General features: G+C 47.7%; 1 protein-coding gene across 1 annotated transcript in view; it reads right to left on the bottom strand.

Moving 5' to 3' along the window:
- LOC146020419 (CD63 antigen-like) overlaps window positions 1-12,078 on the bottom strand; it is a 132,213-nt gene that overhangs the window by 102,858 nt on the left and 17,277 nt on the right. The window contains exon 2 of the mRNA XM_083153540.1: window positions 508-696. Coding sequence (XP_083009666.1) covers window positions 508-696 — 189 coding nt within the window. The remainder of the gene's footprint in view (window positions 1-507; window positions 697-12,078) is intronic.

The raw sequence follows: 12,078 nt of genomic DNA, 5'->3' as shown, positions 1-12,078 counted from the left end.
TGGCATAAATTTGTCCAAGTTGCCCGGAGGCAAGAACCTGTAACCTGTCTTACAGGGGGCAGACACCTTACTGACAAAGCTATTTGCTCCTGCACAGTAAGTATGAAGATTCTGAATATGTATTTGTTATTTCAAAACTATTAGGCAGAGCTATGTAGTGTAATAACTTCATAGAGTTAGAATTCTCATGCTTCCTATGCATGAGAAAATATCTCAAATCAGTAAGGTGTCTGCTTCTAGTGGAACAGGTCATGAGTTCTAATACAGAGTGTGACACTTGCAAAAATGATGCGAGTGTGAGGTCTTTTGTCCTGCTAGGAGCGGGAGTCAGCCACAGAAGCAATATCAATGACTTTCAATTAACTGTTTCAAACTTGCAGGGAAGCCCGGTGGCAGATGACTACATTGTTTCCGAGAGTTATGCCTCCGATTCAATCCTAATCTTATTTACCTGGATCAAATTCCACACTTCTATAATAATAAAGCCACAGAGAATAGGCAACTTACAGTTTTGATCAAGATGTGGTTTTCCTTTATTGCTGCCAATGCGCCAAACCCAGACAAGAAGATAATAACCATTCCCACAATAGCCAGAACCAGAGGGGCCCCAGCAGAGGTCTCTGATATGACCAAAGAAATATCTGATAGTTGTGTCTGTACCGAGGCTCCGAGACAAATCAGCACAATACCGGTTACCTAACAGAAGACTAGAACATGTCAGATGGCAAACATCATAAAAAAACAAAGCATCACAACAAGTTTACATTGATTAATTAAACAGCCTGTAAAATACATGTATTATTTTCATAAACCATTTTTTTTTGCAATATAGTGTGCACTATTGTGGTGCCCTTCATAATTCTTCACCTGAAGAATTTATCCATATCTAACAAATATGGTCACTGAAATTTAGTCCGCGCATGCATGGCACCATCTTGTCAATGATTTTGAGCAGTGGAGTCTACCTTATGCAAGGGTGTGGAAGAACACAGATCAATACTCCAGTGACCAGCAGTGGACCTTTCAGGGTTCAGGGCTTGTTGAGGCAGTCACATAGATTAGCAATGGGGATGCGGTGCAATGCGATGTATCCCTGATGCTTTTTCCTATATGCATTTTCTAAATTACAACTCCCCGCGGCAGGCTGCGGAGGGCTGCCACGCACACCAGATCCTTCCCCACGAGGCCCACTACCTTATGCATCTGCAATTTTTGGTAATCTTCAGGGCTACCTGAATTGGCCCTAATGTACATTTTTGAACAAACTAACCACTTGTTTTGTGTGAAGCCATTTGTATATAATGGAATTATTTATTTTGACTGCATAATGCACCTTGAAAAATGTGCTTTTAAATAATAGGTACTCTTTACCTAGCACGGCGCCCATCGCGGGCCAAAGGAAGGTACTCTTTACCTAGAATGGCGCCCGCGATTGGCATCGCGGTCATCGGGGGTAAAAAATCGCGGGCATCGCATGCACTAAAAAACTGGTGCAACGCGATGCCCGCGATTTCCCATAGGGATCAATGTTAAAAGCGTCATTGGACGCGATTTTAGTGTTCAATGCCTCAATGCCCGCGATTTTTCCATAGGAAACAATGTTAAATGGGCCACAGAGCCCAAATAGTCCCCCTGAAGTCTGAAATGGCCCCCACAATTGTTAACGCCACCCCACGATCAACGTGAACCCGAAGCGTGGCGAGCGCAGCGAGCCCGCGAGGGGCGTCGGTACGCGTCCTCCGACCTTTTCATACCCCCACTATCCACGTCGGCGTGGAGTTGAGAATAGAATAGTGTGGCGAGCGCAGCGAGCCACCGAGCCCGAAGCGTGGCGAGCGCAGTGAGCCCCGCGAGGGGACGCGGATACCTTCAAAGGTAAACGCGTCCCTTCGCAGGTATCCGCGTCCGCTCGCCACGCTTCGGGCTCGGTGGCTCGCTGCGCTCGCCACACTATTTTATTCTCAACTCCACGCCGACCTGGATAGTAGGGGTATGAAAAGGTCGGAGGACGCGTACCGCCGCCGCTCGCCACGCTTCGGGTTCACGTTGATCGTGGGGTGGCGTTTACAATTGTAGGTTCCATTTCAGAGTTCAGGGGGACTATTAGGGCTCTGTGGCCCATTTAACATTGTTTCCTATGGACAAATCGCGGGCATTGAGGCATTTAACACAAAAATCGCGTCCAATCACACTTTTAACATTAATCCCTATGGGAAATCGTGGGCATCGCGTCGCACCCGTTTTTTTACTGCATGCGATGGCCGCGATTTTTTACCCCCGATGACCGCGATACCAATCGCGGGTGCCGTTCTAGGTAAAGAGTACCAAATAATACCTTTGCCACATGACTAAATGATGTGAGTTTTTTTTGTCACCATAACAGATGTGTGTAATTGGCAGCAAGAGACAGACACAGTATTTCTCTGCTAAACTGTGTAACAATATGTATCTGCATAACAATTAATGTTATACTGTTTGGCTGTGAAACACTGTATAGTAGTAAACTACTTTAGTTGATTAGGTTGAAAAAAAAAAAAAAAAGACATTAGTCCATCAAGTTCGAACTGTGACCCTTATTCAGATCAAATCGCAGGACAAATTTGTTCTCAAAATGGGCAAAACCATGTGCACTGCAGGTGGGACAGATGTAACATGTATAGAGAGAGTTAGATTTGGGTGAGTTATTTTGTTTCTGTGCAGGGTAAATACTGGCTGCATTATTTTTACACTGCAATTTAGATTTCCGTTTCAACCCCCCCCCCCCAAAAAAAATCTAACTCTCTCTGCACATTACATCTGCCCCACCTGCAGTGCACAGGGTTTTGCCCATTTTGAGAACAAATTTATACTGCAATCAGTCTGAATAAGGGCTTATATTTGATTTCCTGCGGTGCACAGGTTATAATCTTAAAATTTGGAAATAGACCAAGGTGACATTAGCTAGCTTTATAAAGCTATAATCTGCAAAGACCTAAAACGACTGTTCTTATTCCTTTCTGGGTACACTATTATACACGAATAATGGTTATATCGCTCTCCCTTTTCCCGGCAGAATATTCCAGAATCGCTTTCTTCAAAGGGTATGAAACTTTTTCTCCTCTAACCTTAGGGGGTGCCCACATGTGCAATGTACAGTCCTCATGGTAAACTTGTTTTGCAAATAGTCACATTTTTACATACAGAATATAGGCATGCTGTATATCCATTAATCAGCAAAAGCTGATTGTGCATAACATGCTTTTAAAAAATTATATTTGCAATTTTAAGCTTAGATTTTTTTATGTTTATTTTAAAATGTACTCTAACAGTGTACTTGTAAGTTAATTTTAACACTGCCAACTCAAACAAACCAGTTCTAATTATGTCTGACGTTATAAAGCTGTTTTGTGTCAGAGTTACAAACTCGATTCCCATTACATTGGCCAAGTTGTATGTTTAACCCCTTCAGTGGCAATCCAGAGAATTTTCTGGGCTGTGCCTCAGTGTCCAGTCTGGCAAGCCTGAAAATTCTCGGGATTGCCACTGTTTTAGAGCCGGGCCCGACTCCCTCCCCTCCGGCTTTTCTATTGAACTCTCCGGCGCCGGCTTATGACATGCCGGCTTCCGGGGGCAGGGCCAGGCAGCGGCTTATTGACAGTTCAGCTGCACTGCCCGGACCCAGGGAGACAGTGGTGGGGTTTTTATTTTAGGAAGTGCTCCCCATGAAAATCTTGCCCAGTGGGGAGAGCTCCCTTAAAAAAAAAACATGGACAAAAGAACTGGATCTTACTTTTTACTGACCACTCATATAAAGAGCAGAAAGCTTCTGACCTTTAGTGAACTTGACGCCATTACATTTGCCGATTTTGGGTACAATTTTTTTTTTTAAATCACGAAAATCAGACCTAACTCATCTCTTATTGCATCCTAGGATTGATCTCAACAGGGATGCTCTTTGAAACTACATTATCTTGGCCTCTACAAGCTGCAGCAATGCAGAACAATAGCTGCAGATGCACTTCTTAAATAACAGATGGATGGCAGGGATGCCTCCTCAAAACATCCACATAACACACAGCATAACATGCTAGAAACAATGGCCGTTACTGAGAGATGCAAGTATAAAACCCAGTAAAACAAGGGTATCAGCATCTTATTAGTATTTAAAAATTGTATTTCTATAGTAATTGTATTTATAATGGTTGTCCTTCTATCCTTTCTCTTGTGTTGTATCAGTAGAGGAAACTGCATAGATATAGGGGGATCAGGTAGCCATTTAGGTTCTCTTCCATTCAGACATTATAATATCCATAGTATGCCGAGTCAGTGGTGTAACTATAAATTATTTTACTCCCCCCGACTCCTCTCCATTGTGTTTTCCCAGTGGGGAAACGGTCATCTGTCAGACCAGACTTAGGTAGACAGTCATTAGGTCGACCCGGAAGGTCGACTGTCCCCAAGGTCGACAGGGTTAAAGGTCGACATGGGCCAAGGTCGACATGGGCCAAGGTCGACATGGGCCAAGGTCGACATGGGCCAAGGTCGACATGGGCCAAGGTCGACAGTCATTAGGTCAACATGAGTTTTTCACTGGTTTTTGAGCCGACATGTGGCGACAGGCGGTATTTCATGCCCTACCATTCACTAGGACGTGGTGGGAGAATAAAATAGTGTGCCGAGCGCAGCGAGGCACCATGCCCGAAGCATCGCGAGCGAAGCGAGGGGCTGCGGTTCAACTCCAACTGTGTCCATGTCGACTGTGTCGACATTCGGGTAAAAAAACAGTGAAAAACGCATGTCGACCTAATGACTGTCGACCTAAAACCATGTCAACCTTTAGGACAGTCAACCTTCCGGGGTCGACCTAATGACTGTAGACCGAAGTCTGTTCTGACAGATGTACCGCTTCCCCCCAGTGTGTGTGACGGGATGACATCATAAGCATAAGGGAGAAGCTGAAGCAGGAGAGAGGCAGAGAGACTAGCAGACTGCTGCTTCCCCTGGCTCCGATGTGTCCCAGGCCACCCCAGCACGCCCATCCGCCTGCCCACCCGCTCACCCATCTGTCTGGCCATCCTGTACATAGTAGCCAAAAGCCGGCTCTGTGTACAGTGTATTGAATCAGTGGGGGGGGGGGGGGGAGATTTGTCATCTCTGTCATGGCCACGCCCGTGCTGTGGCTGACTCATCTCCGATGCTCAGCCAGCAAGCAGTGGAAGGCAGCAGCATCTCAGTGCATCGAGCGGGTGCCAGCGCCCACACAGACCCTGCTGCCGCTCGCTCCCCCAAGCAGCAGCTGGGGCTGCCTTACAGTAGTTACGCCACTGTGCGGAGTGCTTCTGTATAGGTTCTTACAGTTCCCCCTCAGCAATAATTATAATAATAATTTAGTGTTCAATGCCCGCAATTTTTCCATAGGAAACAATGTTAAATGGGCCACAGAGCCCAAATAGTCCCCCTGAAGTCTGAAATGGCCCCCACAATTGTTAACGCCACCCCACGATCAACGTGAACCCGAAGCGTGGCGAGCGCAGCGAGCCCGCGAGGGGCGGCGGTACGCGTCCTCCGACCTTTTCATACCCCCACTATCCACGTCGGCGTGGAGTTGAGAATAGAATAGTGTGGCGAGCGCAGCGAGCCACCGAGCCCGAAGCGTGGTGAGCCCCGCGAGGGGACGCGGATACCTTCACAGGTAAACGCGTCCCTTCGCGGGCTTCACAGGTATCCGCGTCCCCTCGCCACGCTTCGGGCTCGGTGGCTCGCCACACTTTTTTATTCTCAACTCCACGCCGACGTGGATAGTGGGGGTATGAAAAGGTCGGAGGACGCGTACCGCCTGCGCTCGCCACGCTTCGGGTTCACGTTGATCGTGGGGTGGCGTTAAGAATTGTGGGGGCCATTTCAGAGTTCAGGGGGACTATTAGGGCTCTGTGGCACATTGTTTCCTATGGACAAATCGCAGGCATTGAGGCATTTAACACAAAAATCGCGTCCAATCACACTTTTAACATTGATCCCTATGGGAAATCGCGGGCATCGTGTCGCACCCGTTTTTTTAGTGCATGCGATGGCCGCGATTTTTTACCCCCGATGACAATCGCGGGCGCCGTTCTAGGTAAAGAGTACCTTCCTTTGGCTGCACAGCCTAGTTTTCTTTTCGATTTTTAGAAAACGGGGAGTGTGCATTGAATCGAATGCAGATCGAAAGTGTCCTAAAAACCATTCGATGTGGATTTGATTTTGCTTTTATAAGCAAAATCGAATTGAAAAAAAAAAAAAAAAACTGAAGCCTGTGCACTCTGAAGAAAGTGGGTGGGTAGCTGACATTTGGTGACGTGACCTGGCTTCCCCCAGCACCATTGGTCCATTAGTATGAGAACGCCCAACATTCCCATGGGAATACAGGGCCATCTTAACAGCAGTGTGGGCCCCTGGGTAAAGCAATGCACTGGGGCCCTTACCCATTCTCCCCTCCTAGGGGTGGGGGGTGCTATCAGCATCTTTGATGTCCCACGGGTGACAGGGGGTGCTCTATCTTCCATTCAACATGTTGGACCTGGAGCAGTAATTTCTGCTAATTACTCCTTTACTGCATAGGAGGTGGGAGGGTGAACACTAACGTGTGGAAGGGGGCACTGAGCTGAATGAAGGGTCCCTTGTAAATGACTTCCAGGGAGGCAGGGGGTGTTTTATATGCAGGGTAGGGTTGGGTCATGGAGTGGGCTTAATATTTGTCATTTTCCGGTGGAAGGGCAGCTTGTTTGACTGCAGAGATCGCCATTATCTGGAAATAGATTTCTTAGGCTTCAATAGTATAAATACCTAGAGTCACAACTTTCAGGAGATGCCTGGAACTTGGGGATCAGAGATCAGGAGCCAGATGAATCCATTGACAAAAATATAAAGCTGTATACCAGACGTTTGGGGAGCTGGAGCAGGGACCGGCTGCTGGAAGGCTGATATATCTAGTTCTGGGCATGATAGAGACGAGCCGCTAGTGTCGACAGAAAGGGGAGAGACCCAGCTTTTGAAAAACTCTAAGTCAGAGAAAACCTGAGAAATATGACTGGGAATTGCAATTAACAGGTCGGATGTGGACTTGGATATCTCTAGTTCCCCAGTGCCGATTTTCAAAATTCTGGTATCCCTGGAAAAGGGGATCCTCCGCTATCAGCATAGGGCCCTTATACACCTGAGGCCTCTGGGCAAGTGCCCATTAAGCCCATACGTACAGACGGCCCTGTGGGAATGGCCATGTAACACTGGGTGTTGCCATATGCAAATGAGCCCCCAGCTGCAGCACGCCCCTCGTCTGCACACTTGAGTGCGTGCACCCAGCATACAATCTGTTGGCCGTGGACGCACGCACCCGGCATATGTACATACGTGTCACGAACCCACCGGGTCGCCTCTGCAGATATTACAATGATTTTAAAAGTACACACAATAATACAACTCAAATAAAATAAAAGGGAAAAAGGACAGAACTGTATCTTTCACCCAAGAACTCATTCTGTAGTGGGGGGGTCTCCACATAAAATCTGTGGTCGCTTCCAGCTAGCTTGCTGTTCCCTCAAGAAGTAACACTCAAAAAGAGAGTGGTTTTATCTGCAGGCTCCCTCATCCCTCCCACCCTTGGGATTATGACGCTTTGCCTGCTGTACGTAGTGAATGTCCCTAGATAATGGATCTTCTACAGTACATGCAGAATTTGACTGCTGTTTTCAAAGTGAATGATACCAATTCCTCATGTGATAAGAGACCTTTAGTGGAGGGGGTGGAGCACCTTTGGTCTGTTGCCTGGTCACTATTGCTCTAACCCCCAATCTGGTTTATGAGTGGTCTCAGATCTTATCTGACATCCTACCTTCAGAGAATTCTACAGATTGTCACTCTGAGGCAATGTCCACAGTGCTTACACTCTGCAGGGGTCACATTAAGTTTACACAACTTCTACATGACATGATCTCACACATAATAATAGCAGACATGATTTTACAAACAATACCAGAAATACATTGATCTCACACATAATAACAGAAGACAGGATTTAACGAACAGACTACATGAAATGCCTTCTTCTGACACATAATAATTGGAGGCAGGATTTATTCGATCCATCACCTGATCGGATCCTGACACCTCCCCCTTTAAAATGGCGCACAAGGGCGGTGACCCACGTCACTGTCTAATCAGTGCGCTTTTAACTACACCACCTGGATAGGTTGCAGTAGTCTCTACTAACACTTCCCTATCCTTGGCCTCCGCTGCTAGGGCGGGCAAGGGGTCTGGTTCCTGATCCTCACCCAGGAGATGGCAAACTACAAGCACACAGGTGTCCTTGCCCCCATAGCCTTTTTCCATCTTGGCTGTCATTGACACAGCCCACCCCAGCTGTGCATCGCATTCCTGCACACAGATTCTCCCCTGCCACTGGTAGTTTGGCTTGACTCACTGAGATCAGTACCAGCCCCTTCTGCAAAACCCCAAACAGGCATTCCCCTGTGGTGTAGGCATTCCAGAACCTCTGCTTAGCTTCGGCAGCCATAAGGTGACTTCAGGCCAATGCTAGCAGAGATTATAAAGTTCCTTGAAATAACATAAAGGTAAACCATAAATGTGATGGACATCATTTCTGCCATGGCCCTAACATGGTTATCCTCGCCCCCTGGGACTCGTAACTCTGCATGTTTAACTATACCACAAGTGTGGAGCATTCTCCCAGCATTACATACAAATTTAAACATGTCCTCCCCCCAGAACCTCTCAGGAGCCGACTAACCACTCACTCCACGCCTCACACCTTATGCTTGTGTGAGGAGATTCGCCTGTTTCTGCCAGGGGGAATACCAGCAGGTCATTGTCCCCTGTCTTTGAAACATCCCAGCTCAGCCTTTCAGAGGTTAATAAAGCTGAGTGCTGTGCTTTGTGGGCCCTTCCACCCTTCTATTTACACACAGCAGCTTCACCACAAGACCCTGGCTCTATTACTGAAACAACCTTGTTACTGTACCCATGGGTATATTTCCCACTTCCCAGGTACGGGTTAGCCGCAGTGGGAGGTGGCTCATCTGGTACGTTCAGGGTATCCTGTGCAGGGTTGGTTCTTAGTTCTGTGTGGAAAGCCAAGCTTTCCATGGCAGTCCAGGACACCTTCCCGAGCCTGACATTCCCTCCCAGACTCGCAGCTTCTGTGGCTGGGGTGGTGTCACTGAGTTTCTCCTGACAGGTCTCCGTTATCCAATTAAGCTGGAAAAATACACTCTCTGGGGGATTCTCAGTGTCTGGAGAAAACCCCTGCTGTGTTCCTGTATCAGTGTTTGTGTGGCTGCAGGAAGGAGGGGGGTTTGAGGGGGAAGCTGCAGTATTGGCCTGTCTCACCCATGCTGGGAGAGAGTAGTAGCCACAGCTGCCCACAAACACCCCTCATCCAGTGTTACCCTGACCACATCGCTACATCGCTAACTGCTTTAACCGCAGTGCATACCAGTCCCACCTGGACACTTTTTATACCTGGTACAACAATATAAGACATTACATCATCAACATTAACACCATGCTCATGGTCTGGGGAATCGTCCTGGGATACCTGCAAATTAACATGTGCATCAACAGTTCATGGGATTATTCCTGCTGGCTTGCAATTACACAGTGGCATAATATCAGGATCCCATGGTCTCTGAGAAGGAATTGGGTTATCTGAGCATGTTGATAACATTGCCTAATTGTCAGTCACAGGCTCTGCCCGCACTCAACCCAGATCTGTTCGCTTTGTGCAATCAGTGTCCTCTGGCCCCAGATCACAACTAGGCCTCACTGGAAGGACAGGGTTAACTTCTAGCACAGCAACATGAATTATATCACCAGCAGCACTAGGTGTCTCATTCCCAACTAGATTAGGGCAACCACTTACCCCCACATACTGGCAAGAATTACTCCAAATACCTGTCTCTCTCACCCTCAGCTCCTACCTCCATCTCAATAGAAGTTACAGCATTATCACAGATCATCCCAGGAGCTTCACACAGAATCACAACATTGCAATGCATGGTTACATACTACCTGCGATGCATCATAAGGGTTAGAGACAGTTGGGACAATATGGGAAGATATATGTGAAGTTTGTAAAAGTCCCAAATCAAAAGTCCCACACACATTGGTGTGCATACAGTCAGACAGTCCCATTTCTCTTTCCAAAATAGTCTCTTCCCTGTGTACTTCCACTACACAGTCAGCCTCTTCCGGCCACAAATCTTGAGCAACGGGTGGGAACATGCTGCTCACATCTTCCCGCAGTTTAAACTGGGCCTTGTGATGAGAGGTCTTATGAGCAGGTTCCATGATGACTGTAATAGGAAGAAGTACATTTTCCTGGTGGGGCAAACTGCCCACATCCCTCAGCTAAACTGGGTCTTGTGAGGTGCTGTCTCTGGAGCAGGTTCCACAACGATTGTAGCAGGCTGGGGTACCATTTCCGTGAGGGAAACCCCGGTAGGCTGGGCCGTTGGTTCCAGAGCTGGTGATAGAAGCTGTTCCAGGCGCTGCCATTCAGCATCTACCAAGCTGCACTGCTCCTTACACCATGGGGTATCAAGCTTTTTACAATCATAGGCATATTGCTTTGGTATTTCAACACATTCCGTCAGGTCTCTCAGCAACATCCAAGGACTCGTATACCCGCCGAAAATCAAGGCTCAATACATGCAGAAAACATTGCTCTCATCTCCCTGTTGAAATCGTTGCGGCAGGAGAGACCTTGCAGCTGACATTATTTAGCGAGTTCTTCTGGGCTCATAAGGTTAAACGGATAATCCCTACCATATGGGTCAGAATACTCACTGGGCTCTTCTGGTGCTGTAGGGCATGGGTCCTCAAACTGCGGCCCTCCAGATGTGAAACTACAAATCCCAGCATGCCTTGCCACAGTTTTGCTATAAGGGAGTGTTAAAACTGTGACAAGGCATGCTGGGATTTGTAGTTTCACAAAATCTGGAGGGCCGCAGTTTGAGGACCCATGCTGTAGGGGATTGGTACTCTGCAGTCTCCCTGACTGCCACACATCCTACATTCTCCCTGGTGCTAGCAGAGATGGACCTCTGAGCATCTGTGGTAATGTCCAGGGCCAGCTCATTATTCACAACCAAACTGACACTCACTTGGCTTCCTCCGTCTGCTTCCAAGACAGGGAACTGTGCATGACGCGGTCCGGTGAAATTGCGTCATCGGTCACTTGGGACCTCTGTCCCTTGTTAGGCTCCCTACGATTGATAACAGAGTCCGCATCTTGATCCAACACATTATTTACTTCCGCAGACAGTAAAGGTTCAGTACGAAGCCCATTTCCTGCTAACTCAGTAGCCACGGCAGATAAAGTCTCAAGTAAAGGTTAGCCATCACGATGCTCTGTATCATCCTCCACTGGTTCACCAACAGCGATCAGGCCTCTGAGCCCCACCAGCTCCAACTGGTACTCACACTCGGCAATGTCCACAGTGCTTACACTCTGCAGGGGTCACATTAAGTTTACACACATATTACATGACATGTGTTAGGAACCCGGGTGTCCTCACCGAACCTAACTCCGTTGTCACTTAGTGGGATTGGCGGACGAGTGCAAATACTAGGCTTCACCACTAATAGCCGCGTCCGAAGGAGCCCGTTAGTCAGGCTCCAACCCCGATGCCACCTGGTCTTACGAGTGACAACGCGGCCGCCAAGGCCAGAGGTGAACAAGGGGAAAACTGAGACCCTATCGGCGAGGACCAACCGGCCCTACTGAGGGGGTGTGTGAGTGCCACACCCAAACTAAGACCCCCTATGGGAAAACACAGTAACCAGTGGTGTAACAATACACAAAGGCTGAAACAATATAAATACCGACTGGTGTAACAATACACAAAAGCTGACACAATAAGAATAACTGGTGGGCGTAACAATACACAGAAGCTGACTCAATATAAATAACTGAATGGCAAGATAAGAGAACAGGGTAAACCCCAACTTATCTGAACCCCCACAGGCAGACTGCCTGGGCAAAGATCAGCCAGGAAAAGCGGCCAGGAGATGGACACTGGAACGCTGAATAATCCAAGACAGGGA

This window comes from Crinia signifera, chromosome 7, assembly GCF_055691185.1.
Source record: "Crinia signifera chromosome 7, ASM5569118v1, whole genome shotgun sequence".
In the NCBI taxonomy this organism is placed as follows: domain Eukaryota; kingdom Metazoa; phylum Chordata; class Amphibia; order Anura; family Myobatrachidae; genus Crinia; species Crinia signifera.
Note: the sequence above shows the minus strand (reverse complement) of the source record. Positions and strands in the feature narration are given on the sequence as shown.